Source organism: Trichomycterus rosablanca, chromosome 11 (genome assembly GCF_030014385.1).
Source record: "Trichomycterus rosablanca isolate fTriRos1 chromosome 11, fTriRos1.hap1, whole genome shotgun sequence".
NCBI lineage: Eukaryota > Metazoa > Chordata > Actinopteri > Siluriformes > Trichomycteridae > Trichomycterus > Trichomycterus rosablanca.
In genome coordinates this window covers 21,468,399-21,483,457 of record NC_085998.1, presented here as the reverse complement: position 1 = coordinate 21,483,457, position 15,059 = coordinate 21,468,399, and the positions used below count along the sequence as shown (strand labels likewise).

At 40.8% G+C, this 15,059-nt stretch overlaps 1 protein-coding gene across 8 annotated transcripts in view; it reads right to left on the bottom strand.

The window, feature by feature from the left end:
- mef2aa (myocyte enhancer factor 2aa) overlaps positions 1-15,059 on the bottom strand; it is a 197,161-nt gene that overhangs the window by 90,218 nt on the left and 91,884 nt on the right. For all 8 annotated transcript variants that reach the window (XM_063005291.1, XM_063005296.1, XM_063005298.1 and 5 more), the window contains exon 4: positions 6,253-6,456. In XM_063005291.1, the coding sequence (XP_062861361.1) occupies positions 6,253-6,456 (204 nt within the window). The remainder of the gene's footprint in view (positions 1-6,252; positions 6,457-15,059) is intronic.

Genomic DNA, 15,059 nt, shown 5'->3' with positions numbered 1-15,059 from the left:
CAGCCTCTCTGCGAAGATTTCATTACTTCCAGTCAAAGAGGAAGAAGAGGACGGATGATTGGATTATTTTAATTACCTGCAGCAGCTTTTTCATTTGCAGGGCAAATAAAATTGAATTTGAAAATTACAGGAGCAAAAACAAGAACTGCGGGGGTCTTTCGAGAGCGTGGAAACTGTAGAGTCCAACCTACGAGCTGAGTTGCATATTTATTGCTGGATTTTTTTCTGTACGAAAAATGTATTTTGTTCATTTCACTAATACAAAATGAACAAAATTAATTATAGTAATGTCTTTAAAATGATGTTGGAAACACTGCTGTAGGAATACAGTTAGGTTACATTTGAACAATCTTGTACAGTATAGCAGAAGGCATGGTGGCATTGGGATAGTTTTTACATAGTAATACTAGGCACAAGGCAGGAATGCCCTGTACAGTGTGCAAATACATTGCAAGGCTTCGGCCACCCCTCAGACAACTCCAATCATGTCACCTCTATGATTAAAACCTGGATCATGGTGTTTATGGGATTTCTGGACTTTTTATACATTTTATAATTATATAGAAAGCCTTTGTCATATATACACTGACATGGTGGTGGTGTGTTAGTGTGTGTTGTGCTGGTATGAGTAGATCAGACACAGCAGCGCTACTGTCACTGCTGGACTGAGCATAGTCCACCAACCAAAAATATATCCAGCCAACAGCGCCCCGTGGGCAGCGTCCTGTGACCACTGATGAAGGTCTAGAAGATGACCAACTCAAACAGCAGCAATAGATGAGCGATCGTCTCTGACTTTACATCTACAAGGTGGACCAACTAGGTAGGAGTGTCTAATAGAGTGGACAGTGAGTGGACACGATATTTAAAAACTCCAGCAGCATTGCTGTGTCTGATCCACTCATACCAGCACAACACACACTAACACACCACCACCATGTCAGTGTCACTGCAGTGCTGAGAACCACCTAAATAATACCTGCTCTGTGGTGGTCCTGTGGGGGTCCTGACAATTGAAGAACAGGGTGAAAGCAGGCTAAAAGTATGCAGAGAAACAGATGGACTACAGTCAGTAATGGTAGAACAACAAAGTGCTTCTATATGGTAAGTGGAGCTGATAAAATGGACAGTGAGTGTAGAAACAAGGAGGTGGTTTTAATGTTATGGCTAATCAGTGAATATGTGTCTGCCTGTCTGTCTGTCTGTGCTCGTGTGCATGTGTATAGAGCATGGTTAGGAGCTTTGCTTCATTGTGGTCTAGACTGCTTGCAATTATTGAGTTTGTATTTCATTTTACATGCTAATGTTAGCATAGAGTAGGTTCATCATCATACGTTAAGCCAGTCACTCAAAACACAACTAATTATACAAATATATAATTTGTACATGTTCTGATTATTGTTTTGACCGTATACTGTATTGTCTGTCTATTGTAGAGAGCTACCTGCCTAAAACTTTTAAACAGTACTGTACCCCTTGTAATTTTTGTGTTTTATTAGTAACATATGATTATCTGTTGTATTACAGGACCCATCTCAGGTACAACTGCCTACATTCTCTGTGACAGCCAGAAAGGTGAAAGCAAGGACAGAGTGTACCGGCGGAGACCTGATATGTTAAAGTACCTGTGCTCGTTAAAGACCCCACAAGCTTGCAGAATGGAAGCTGTAACCTCAGAGGAAACGCTCCATCAACCCTGCGCTCCTATTCAGTAAATAAAAGGGCCTGCTTCAGACCGCCAGCCTTTGAAAAGGGAGACACAGATGGGATCGTGGCCACATTTAATCAGACGGAGAAGTGGACAGGATCCACAAAGGGAGATTTCACGCAACGCTTCACCTGTCGCCCAGGGTGTTATTGAAGCTGAAATGCTGCACACTGCCCACACACACGGACACACAAAGACTCACAAACAAGCATACAGCAGAGCAGACATGGAATATTTACCCCTGTACCCCTTTCTCCAGCCCGCCTTTATCAAGATCTGATTCTAGAGCTCTAGACCCAGCAGTGAGCCAGGCCCGAGATGAAGTCGACAGCCATGCACTCTGTTATCAAACTTCGCCCCGGGCAAACATCCATCTGTGGAAAGCATGGCATCTGTTCTAGCAAGCTACAAGGCCAAGTCTTTATCTACAGATGGTGCTGGTAAGGAGGAATGTGACCTTTGATTTGACTTCTCTAGTGGAATGGGAACCATTGATGCCAGCAGTAATGGAAAATGGACAACTGAAGACACATTTTAGGGTGGTGTTTAAGAGTTTAATGTGATTGCTTAATTTAAATCATTAAGTATCTCCATGTGAAGCACAGTTCACATAGAGAGATAGAGGAGTGAGGATAAGAGAAGGTGTAGTGAGGGTTCATCCATTAAATACTCGTTCAGGGCCTTTCATATCCATTAGGATGAGCTGAGAGGATATCCAAAGCTGAGAGACTGGACTCAAAGCTTAAAGAATTGTTAAGCCCTGGAAATCACCTGGATTCCCTTAAAATGTTGTCTAACCTTTATCATAATCCTAAACAAAACACATTCTGCCTGAACTGCTAACACACAAACAATTGTAATTTTCATCATTTAAAGAATTCATATGGGTAGTCCAGCGATAAATTATGCTAGCTCAGTGCTGCTGGGGTTCAGGGTTCGAATTCCCAGCGGTGCTATCAACCAGTTGGGCATAAACATAGAGACATGATTGGCTATGTCTGGGGGAGTGGTGGCTGGTCAATGACCCACAATTGATTTGTTTTTACAGCATTATGCCCAGTGATTTTGGGGATAGATGAATGGATAGATGGCTGAATGGACGTACAGACAGATAGATGGATGGATGGACGGACGGACGGACGGACGGACGGACGGACGGACGGACGGACAGACAGACAGACAGACAGACAGACGATAGATAGATAGATAGATAGATAGATAGATAGATAGATAGATAGATAGATAGATAGATAGATAGATAGATAGATAGATAGATAGACAGATAGATAGATGTTTGGTTTGGTTTTCACAGTTTGGACACTGCTGGATAAATACCATGTTGATTGTTTATTTATGGGCACATTTAATATTGTATGTTAATTTTCTAATATGTTCCATTAAAAAATAGATATTGAGCAATAAGTGTTAATGTTATGTGTGTCTTATGTCGAGAACGTGTAGTTTAAAAATCAACAAAACACAAAATTTGACCAAGGATTTCCAGTCTTAAAAAGACTATATAACCTGCATAAACAGGTCACATCAACTCATGCCACAGCATCTTTTCTATTTTTTCTAAACTATCATGTCAATTTTGAGTATTTAGTGTGTTTTGAGTGACTGGCTTATTGAGGATACAGTTGATGGACCTACTTTATGCTGACACTAGCGTGTAAAACACAATACAAACTCAATAACTGTAAAGCAGTGTAGACCACAATGAAGCAAAGCCCCTAACCATGCTTAATACACACACACACACACACACACACACACACAGACAGACAGACAGATACTACATGGACAAAAGTATTGGGAAATTCATCTACGTTTTCATGTGTTTCCGTTAACAAATCGTATAACAAACCAATTATACAAAGGAAATATGCTTCCAATTTTATGGTAAGCCCTTGCCTGTTCCAACATGACTGTGCCCCTACCAGTCTATAAAGACATGATGAAAGGCTCAGTTTATAAAAACTCCTGACCTGTTTTCTCAGACTTGGAATGAACTGAGTAGCTTTGGAATGAACTGGAAAATCAATTGAAACTTTCTTGACCAACGTCAGTGCCCAGCCATATAAATGGTCCTACAGACATAGTTCTATGTCTTATGAGAAGCTGTCTGAGCAGAGTGGCTGTCATTATAGCTAAAGAGATCACATAGAGGAGTCACTCTATTTTAATATCATTTGTTTTTTCAATAGGTTGTCCATCAAGCTTATGATCATGAATCCTAGCCATAAAGACAACAGGATTAAATGAGATTTGTGTCTGCATCTACATTGAACAAGGATAAGACCCCCTTTGTTGGGCACCTCCATGTGCAGAGCCAGGGTCATGGAAAATACAGCATCTCATCGCCTAGCTTTTGTTCGGCTCTACTCTTTGCCATCATACTGTTCAATCTTAGATCATGGCACTTACAGAACAGAGCTGCCCCTCCAAAAAAATACCCTCCACACTCCAAAGCAGAGGAGCAATTTAATGAATCCAGCATCATGCTTTTTACATCATCTTACTCAAAAGACAGAACAAGAACAGGCATGGCACGGCGGTTATATAAGGGGGGAAAGTGTGCCCATTTATTTTTAACACTGGTGAGGGCACGCACTGTGTAAAAGGTAGGAGTGGGCAAGCATAAAGGTTCTTGATGGAAAATCAAGGCCTTTTGAATGACTGGGCATACTTTTGTGGCTCTGCCAAGCAGGAAATCGACTCGCAATGGCATCGGCATGAATTACAAAACACTACACAGAAGACTCTATTTCACTTTTAAAGCTTACATACAGACTCTTCTGCATTAAGCTATTCAACCATAGATAAAGATGGACTGAAAAGCAAAGTGTGCTTGGGCTGACCTGGGCCAGTGAAATGCACTCCAGCTGGACACAGTTTGAGCTGTTGAAATCCAAACAACAAAGGGTATTTTTTTCCCCTATAAACTCATAGTTATGTACAGCATGCTGTAAATTGTCTCCTATTTTTTTCCTGGACAACATCTGGACTACACTGAATCCATCCAGACAAAATTTCTTAAAGCATATAGTAAAATCATGGGGCTTTTTTCCAAATAACTCCCAAAACCCCCTTTTATGTGCTTTTTAATGGTTGGAGTATAATGTGTATGGGCACAGAGAAGTCACAATCTAAAGTCAATCATAATCACTGACTAGTAATTAATAAGTAATTATTAACTACATTCTCTGTTGTTTTACCCCGAGGGCATTCTGATAGAAACCTGTTTACCCGCCGAGGTTAAGGATTGAAGTCGAGACTGCCGTGACAACGATGCTGCTCCTGCTGGATGTGACGGGTCTGGAGTAATTGCACCAAGAATGACAAGAACTCACTACGGACTTTATTGAAGACTAGACCGAATAACAACTCTATTATTATTATTATTTTAATTTTTTATTTATTTATTGCCCGTTATAACTTTCAGTTCATTTAATTCTGTGTTTGTATGATTTGTGTAAATTCTATTTATTTAAAGTATCCTCCAGACCACCCCAGAAGGATGGGCCCTGCTGAGTCTGGTTCCTCTCAAGGTTTCTTCCTGTAATTTTCAGGGAGTTTTTCCTTGCCACAGTCGCCCTCGGCTTGCTCAACAGGGGTTTTTGTATCTGTTGGTCCTGGATTTTGTAAAGTTGCTTTGAGACAATGTCTATTGTAAAAAGCGCTATATAAATAAAGTTGACTTGACTTGACTTGATACTCAATTTGCAATATCGGTATCGGACATAAAAAAGTAGTATCGAGCCAGCCCTACTTTGGACCAAGAATGACCAAGAGTGAGCATAAAATGCTCCACAGCAAGAGTCATAATCTAATTATACGGTTGGTTACCCATGGACCTAATAAACCAATTGGAAGTCCCTGACATTTACCATTTGCTTACAGAAAGTAAAACATATAACCTGGTCAGTACCGTCCGAAAAGGGACAACCTCCCATGTCTAACAGGACAAACCATGAGCACCATTATGAACTTGCCACGTGCTAGTGTGAACCTAAGATTAACAGAATTAACAGATTTCACAGAGCTGTCATTTCTCTGTTTCCAAACTGTAGCTAGTCTGAATTTATCAGACTCTGCAGACATCCTGCATCCCTATCAGGACAGGGACGAGACGGAAACAGACGGTTACCCATCATCCAGACATCAATCCACCAGTAACAACCCAGTGTGAGTCCCTCATAGATACATGCGGCTTAGTAAGTAAAATATGAGCTGCACTAAATAATTAGACATGACTACATATAAATTAATTGCTGTTTTGGTGCATTATTATTATTTTTGGGTGCAAATAAAAGCAGCTTGGTGTCACTGTGGATCGGTGAACGTAATTATTAATGTGGCATTACCTAAAATACATCTTGTAAATAGCTGGCACAGTTTTTAATTTTTCTGTATCTGAATGTTTCTAAATCAAACGTTTACTCAGCCCGAGTACAGATTAACCACATCCTTAAATGTTTCCATATGTCATTTTCAGAGCTCGTTATTGGCTCAGGTATATCAGCTGATGAGATCCCACTCACCTCGACGATGTCTGAGTTCGTCCTGCTCTCATGGGGCTCGTTGTACTCTGTGTATTTCAGCAGAACTTTGTCCATGTCTGTGCTGGCATACTGAAAGAGTTTGTTGGAGCTGTTGAAGATGATGAGAGCGATCTCGCAGTCACACAGGACACTCAGTTCGTAGGCCTTCTTCATCAAGCCAAACTTCCTCTTTGTGAAGGTGACCTGTGAAGACAGAAGTGAAAATTCAGTGTATTAATATAAATGGAAAGATACTGACAGTTCACACTTTAATGGAGCTTGCATGAGAAATTAATTAGCAACTGAGTGAAAAGGGCACATGGTGAAATTGTGATTAGACCCGTCTTTACTTTACCACTGCTTCAACAGAATGTTTCCCAAAATGCCTTTGTTTTTTTACGATTTGAAGTTTGAACTCTAGACAAGTATTTCAGATTTAATTCTCCAGCCCTATTTCAACAGCTAACAGTAGTTTGTAACTTCAGTGTCACAGTCACAGTGTATTTTCAGTGGATCCCTCAGACAGCACTGCATCAAGAACCGCCACTCAACAATAGCTGATATAACCACATGGGTGAGGGATTACTTTGGCAAACCTTTGACAAGCACTACAATACGAAGTAACATGCACAAATGCCACTTAAAACTGTACTGTGCAAAAAAGAAGCCTCATGTTAACCATGTCCAGAAGCGGCGTTGACTTCTCTGGGCTCGAAGGCATCTAGGATGGACCATCACACAGTGGAAACGTGTATTGTGGTCAGATGAATCAGCACAGCATACCAGGGCTTTTTTTGGAAAGAAATGGACACTGTGTGCTTCGGACCAAAGACGAAAAGGACCATCCAGACTGTTATCAGCAACAAGTCCAAAAGCCAGGGTCTGTCATGGTATAGGGCTGGGTCAGTGCCCTTGGCAAAGGTAATAATGCTGCCCTCAAGTTGCTGCCACGTCATCTTTTCCAGGGACGTCCATGCAATTTTTAACAAGACAATGCAAAACCACATGCTGCACACATTACAAAGGCATGGCTGCAGAAGAAGAGGGTACGGAATTTTGAAACAAAAAATGTGACAACGACGACCCGGAACTGTTGCACATCTGAAGACGTGTTTGCAGGAAGAATGGGACAAAATAAAAGCTGAAACACTAAATCACCTGGTATCCTCGGTGCCAAAACGTCTTTTAAGTGTGATGAAAAGTGGGAAATGCTATTTTTTTTTATGTGTTGCAGGCCTGAAATGCAGGAATGGATGTTTATTAATAAATGAAATGAAGTTGAGCAGACAAAACATGAAATATCTCAGATCAATAAATTGCCTGTCTGCAATCAAATAAAAGTCAAAGTAAATGTAATTAACTCTGTGTTTTTTTATTATTTGCATTTTACATGCTGTCCCAACTTTTTTCAGATTTGGGGTTGTACATTTTTGTATTTAATAATTATTTTTTTATTTATTCTAAATAATAAAAACTCAAAAACATCTCTGTGCTGAGTGTTTATTATTCTTATTATTATTATTAGAAGTAGTAATAGTAGCAGTATTAGTATTATAATTTACATATCAGCATTAGAGTAAACAATGCATTTTAGTTAATAATCCAACATTCATGGTAAAATTAACCCAGCATTGGGTTAAAAAGAACCTTACAGTTGAGTTGTTATAACGACCCAGCAGAAAGGTTAAATTGCATAACCCAACAAGCTGGGTTAAAATAACCCAGTGTGTGTTCTGTCCAATATTTACCCAGCGCTGGGTTGCCAAATAACCCAGGTTGGGTTGTTTTCAGCCCAGCATTTTTTAGAGTGCAAGTGCAGTGTAACAGAATAGACTCTGTAACAGTATTGGGCCCTCCATTAGCTCATGATATGTTGCAAAGCCTCTCCCAGCCTACAGGGGGCAAAGAGGCTACTGCTTCTCCTCTAAGTCTATAAGGAAAATAATTGAAAGGCATGGGGGGGGTTGGGTTGTTTGGTGAGGCCTTCATGAATGTTGGCAATGTTTGGTGTGGAGTTTGGTTCCTAAAAGAACACCCAAGAATTTGGGATTAAAAAGCAGGAGGCCTAGCCTTATAGTCTGCATATACACCCTTTTGAGGAGCTAGTAAGCTCTCATACTCAAAGTAAGTGTATATACTTACACCTTGAATTAAACTGTTATGGTTCACACAGTTTTGTAAATAGACACAAGGGTGTTGGGGTATCTTTCATGTTTATATATCTGGATAGGGTGTTTATGAATTGTTGGAGCTTAATTATTGTTATATTTCCATTTGCAGAGGGTTCTTCATGTGCTCCTGTATGTGTTCTTGATGATTTTGACCATCAGCGTCCGTTCTTTGGACTTGGATTGGGTACACTTTCTAATCGGCTGGCTTCTCATTGCATATGGACTCTTAGTCAAAACGGACTTATGGAATAAGAGGACTTCAATCATAATTCAGGTCGGGAAATACGCCAATATAGATTATGTGTACTGCTATTTATTGTTATTTACACTGAAGGTTATGGGAGACAATGGAGAAAATAAATGATTGTGACTTGATCGGAGAGTCCTGACCCTTGAAGACCTGGTTAACCTGGTTCCTCACAAAAGAAAAGTGGGACTAGTGTTACTATTTTCTTTTTTTCATGCACAGTGAGTTAATCTGCCTCAGGTCCTTTATCAGTGCACACTTTCTGGGCTTTATAAAATACTCCTCCCAACATTTGCATTGAGTTGATTAAAATTCCCAACAACACTGCTGAACCTAATAGGCTTATACTGCACAAGTAAAACACACATTCACTTTTTTTTTTAATTATGCTAGTGCTAAGAATGGTGCACCACCAAACCATTTGGTCAGTGGAGGTCCCTTTTTATTGATAAACAGGGTACAGGGGGTGATAGTGTATAGAGAAACAGAAGGTCTACACCCAGTACTTGTATACTTACAAAGTTTATCTGTACAGTAGGGGTGGCTTATTAACTATATGACACCGATCAGGTATAACATTATGACCACCTTCTTGTTTCTACACTCACTGTCCATTTTATTAGCTCCACTTACCATATAGAAGCACTTTATAGTTCTACAATTACTGACTGTAGTCCATCTGTTTCTCTGCATACTTTTTAGGTTTTACCCTGTTCTCCAATGATCAAGACCACTACAGAGCAGGTATTATTTGGGTGGTGGGTCATTCTCAGCACTGCAGTGACACTGACATGGTGGTGGTGTGTTAGTGTGTGCTGTGCTGGTATGAGTGAAGGAGACACAGCAGCGCTGCTGGAGTTTTAAACACCTCACTGTCACTGCTGGACCAGGAATAGTCCACCAGCCAACAGCGCCCCATGAGCAGCGTCCTGTGACCACTGATGAAGGTCTAGAAGTTGACCCACTCAAACAGCAGCAATAGATGAGCGATCGTCTCTGACTTTACATCTACAAGGTGGACCAACTAGGTAGGTGTGTCTAATAGAGTGGACAGTGAGTGGACGCGTTATTTAAAAACTCCAGCAGCGCTGCTGTGTCTCTCATACCAACACCATGTCATTGTCACTGTAGTGCTGAGAATGATCCACCACCTAAATAATACCTGCTCTGTGGCGGTCCTGTGGGGGTCCTGACCATTGAAGAACAGGGTGAAAGCAGGCTAAAAAGGTATGTAGAGAAACAGATGGACTACAGTCAGTATTTGTAGAACTATAAAATGCTCCTATATGGTAAGTGGAGCTGATAAAATGGACAGTGTGTGTAGAAACCAGAAGGTGGTTTTAATGTTATGGCTGATCGGTGTGCATACAAAGTATAGGTAAAAATAGTATTATAGCTAAAAAGATACAGCAGGTATGATAAGTCAATCATCTATAAAAAGGCACTTTTCAGCTGGTGTTATACTTTGTAGCTAAAATCTATATTGGAAATTGCAAACAAAATAATTTAGTGTAATAAAACCACCACCTAACCAGTCTCAGTCTGCTCTTGGCACTTAATAAGCCCAGTCTTAGTCTCTTTTGGCCACTGGCCTGCAGATCATGCTCATATCACTGTGGGTCAGAAAGGACATCTGCTGGACTGCATCAGTGACTCGTTCCCTAACACATTTAAGGTCATCGCTCTCGCTATGCTCTTGCTCACAGCCCTGTCCTGTATCTGCTGTCTCTGTAACACGAGTCCACTACTGCAGCTCATGGATCAATTCTGGAGTAAACCGAGCCACACTGACATGATCTATTGTCAGACTTCAGGGTCTGTGAGCTGTACAGTGCTTATAAAGGTCGGGCGCTAAAGCTTCTGTGCCATGCTCTAGTTCCGTGTACAATTAGGTAAACAGCAGATTTGCGAACGTTACATGAAAGTGACATGATGCAGAAGCATGGTAATGTGCTCTCACACAGCAGGATGGCAGTGCACATTGCCAAATACACCTAGATGCCAAAGCACTGGCTTAGAAAAGCAATGCTTTGGGCTGAGCTGAGTCGTAGGAAGTGTGTGTGCATACATTTTTTGCCAATTTCACTGACCTACTAAGCAAAGCTGAGAAGATGAGCTTGCTTTGTTCAACTTTAATTGGTCACATCTTCAGGCAACCCTCATTTCCAACTGTATAATGCATTATAAACCAATGAGCTACAGTGTGTCTGTGAAAGCATACAGCCCTAGGGCCAACACCAACCGAGTAGGAGTTATGTCGCATGTTGTGTATATATACAGGTGATTACAGCTCTCAACGCCTCCAAATTGCGTCTGGTAGAACTGATTGTAATTTAAAGAGCTTACCAAACATATACACAGACTCAATGAGGCAGCAATAAAATCATAAACATTTTAAATATTAGTTACCCTTTGCACGGTCTGTTAGTAATCAAGCAATCATTTTCAGTTTGGCTCTGTGCCCAGTAATTTATACCGGGGGTTAAACATCACGGATACGCTATCATCTAAATCTTGCTCATCTAAATCTTGATACTGATACTGCCATCCTCATAGTAACAGTAACAGTGGCGACTAGGCAACAGTGGGGCTTGAAGCAGTGACCTTTCAATGAACAGTTCAGTACCTTACCTGCTGAGCTATCACTGCCAAACATGAATCCAAAAACTTGTGGACACCCAGTACTCAAAACCATAGTTGACCATCAATTACTGTTATAATAGACTGGACCTGGGTTCAATCCTCGCCTTCGGTCACTGTCAGATTGACCGGCTGCTCCAAATTGGCCCTTGGTGTGAGTGATCAAATGTATGAATGTGATGAACTGACTCTGAGAGCAAGCTGAGGGCAAGCTGGAGCCTAGTGGTTAAGGTAAGGGGCTAGTATTTAGAAGGTCGCTGGTTCAAGCCCCAACCACTGACGGGTTGCTGTTGCTGGGCCCTTGAGCAAGGCCCTTAACCCTCAATTGCTCAGACTGTATACTGTAACTGTAATGTAATTCGCTTTGGATAAAGGCGTCTGCTAAATGCCAAAAATGTAAATGACTTCCTCTGCACTGACACCAGACTTGATTCTGGCCTCCACCAATACCCCAGTCATGATGCTAAGGCCAGGGTTGTGTGCAGGTAAGGGCTTTCCAAAACTGAAGCAATTAATTCTCTGTAATGCTGTAAACATATAATGTGTTAATAGTTCCCTGTATTTAAACAAATGGGACCCAGCTTTGACTATTAAAACAGCCCCACACCCTTTACAGTTGCCAATATATTTGCCAACCATTTACATTTTCGGCTTTTAGCAGACACCTTTATCCAAAGTGACTTGCAGTACAGTACTAAGACTGTATATAATCTAAGCAATTGAGGGTTAAAGGCCTTGGTCAAGGGCCCAACAGCAGCAACCTGGTAGTAGTGGGGCTTGAACCAGCAACCTTCTGTTTACTAGTCCAGTACCTTAACTGTTAGGCTACAATGTCCCCAATGTCCCCAACTATAGCAATCTTTGGATGTTGGACTTTGGACAAAGTGAAGCTTGTGCCAAATGTAAAGGCATTGATTCGTAACACTAGATAATACATTTTGAGTTTGATGCCAGTGTGCTTTATACCAATCTTGGCATTGGTTTTCAGGCCTACAGTTTTAATAAATTAGAAAGTCGAGTATGTGCCAGGCTTCTAGTTCAACATCAGTGCTTAAATACTGTATACAAAACTGACTAATTGGGCACATACAATATATAGTTGGACAAGGGCCAAATTGTGATGGCTAGACGACTGGGTCAGAGCATCTCCAAAACTGCAGCTCTTGTGGGGTGATCCCGGTCTGCAGTGGTCAGTATCTATTAAAAGTGATCCAAGGAAAAAACAGTGGTAAACCGGTGACAGGGTCATGGGCGGCCAAGGCTCACTGATGCACGTGGGGAGTGAAGGCTGGCCCATGTTGTCCGATCCAACAGACGAGCTACTGTAGCTCAAATTGCTGAAGAAGTTAATGCTGGTTTTTGATAAAAGGTGTCAGAATACACAGTGCATCGCAGTTTCTTGCGTGTGGGGTTGCATAGCCGCAGACCAGTCAGGGTGCCCATGATAACCCCTGTCTACCACTGAAAGAGGCAACAATGGGCACGTGAGAACTGAGGTCTTAACTTGGCCTCCAAATTCCCCAGATCTCAGTCCAATGGAGCATCTGTGGGATGTGCTGGACAAACAAGTTTAATCCATGGAGGCCTCACCTCACAACCTACAGGAGTTAAAGGATCTGCTGCTAACATTTGGTGCCAGATACCACAGCACACCTTTAGTGGTCTAGTGCAGTCCATGCCTTGATGGGTCAGGGATGTTTTAGCAGCAAAAGGAGGACCAACACAATATTAGGAAGGTGGTCATAATGTAATGCATGATTGGTGTGTGTGTATATATAAATATATATACATATATACATACATGTATATAATGGTTACGGCTGACCCAGTACAGGCATACACCTGAGCAGACCTAGAAGAGCTGTAAGCTTAGAACAGCCAGACAGCAGCTTGCAGTGTTTGTCTCTTTATCCCCAAACCCAGCGAGAGCAGCGCCCTCCCAGCTGTCATTTGTCTTGCTTTCTCTCCCATCTGCTCTAAGCAAAAACACACAGCCATGGCACTGCCAACCTGAACCGCATACCACAGCACAACACCAATTTCCCTGGATCAGATCAGTGGGTGTGGACAGCCTTTATGTTGGGTTGTAAAATGTTAAATACAGTACAAACCCCTTTTCCGGAATAGTTTTGCTGTCTAGTAAAATGCAGTAAATCTGTGATCTCTGATTTGTTAATTCAGTTGGATCTTTATTAAAGTAATAAAAGTATAAAGAAAAGACTTCCACTGTTTTATCAGATCAACTAAATATTACCAAATTCAGAAATGTCTTTACAAGCAATGATGGGTCAGGGCTCATCACACTGTGCCAAAATTCATGAGAGATCTGTCAATCAGTTCAAACAGAACGTTTCTTGCACCCAGGTGGTGCAGCTGGATATTCTGCTAGTACACCAGCTCTGTGAATTCTGTGCACATGGAGATCAATGGAAGACTAATTGGCTACAATAAGTTGGGAGAAAAAGGGAGAAAATCCATAAATAAAATAGTAACAAAATATTTTAGGTCCTTTACCATCTACTGTACATAATGTTGTGATAAGATTTAGAGAATCTGTATAAACTGCATGAGAAACCACTGTAATAAATGTAGCCACATGGGCTCAGTTGTACTTCAGAAATCACTGTCACTTAAAACAGTCCCCCAAAAAAAGCAACCTGAAACTCTATTACACAAAGAGAAAGATGTACATCAGTATTTTGCAAAAACGCTGTAGAGTTCCTTAGGCCTGAGCTCATCTCAGAAAGACCAAAAGACAGTGGAAATGTGTTCTGTGGTCAGATGAGTCTATGTTTCAGGAAAAAAAAAAACTATAGTCAAGTTCTCTGTGACAAAGATAGAAAACTTCCGCCATGGTATGAGGGTGCATCAGTGCCCACGGCATGGGTGACTTGCATATTTGTGAAGCTACCATTGATGTAAACGTCTATATTGGGATTTTAGAGAGACATACAGTGGTGTTCAAAAAAATAGCAGTGATTCTAAAAAAGCGAATAAAGCACAAAATCATTATAATAACTTTTATTTCCATAAATGCAAATGCACTGAAAATACTCCACTTTCAATTCTAAATCAAAACATTAACAAAATTTAGTCAGTTTGTGTCAATCCTTTACAGAAAATTAAGAAAAATGAATATTAGGCTGTTCAAAATAACAGCAGTGCCAGCATTTTTCTTTAAAAACTCAAAAAATTTATCTATAACATGAAAAAATGTTTGAGGTTTCACTTTACTTTAAATTACTGAACTAATATTTAGTGGCAGAACAATTGTTTCCGAGATCTGTGTTGCATGGAGTCAACCAACTTCTGGCACCTCTGAACAGGTATTCCAGTCCAGGATGATTAGACTACATTCCACAATTCTTCTGCAATTTTGGGTTTTGCCTCAAAAAAACCACTCTATTACCTCAATCTTGTTTGTCTGTAACCAAGATGTTTTGGGTCATTGTCATGTTGAAACACCCATTTTAAGGACATTTCTTCTTCAACATAGGGCAACATGATCTGCTCAAGTATTCTGATATATTTAAACTGATCCATGATCCCTCGTATGTGATAAATAGACGTAACACCATGGTATGATAAACATCCCCATATCATCATTTTGTACCACCGTGCTTTACTGTCTTCACAGTGAACTTTGGCTTGAATTCAGTGCTTGGGGGTCGTCTGACATACTGTCTACGGCCACTAGACCCAAATAGAACAATTTTGCTTTCACCAGTCCACAAAATGTTGAGCCATTT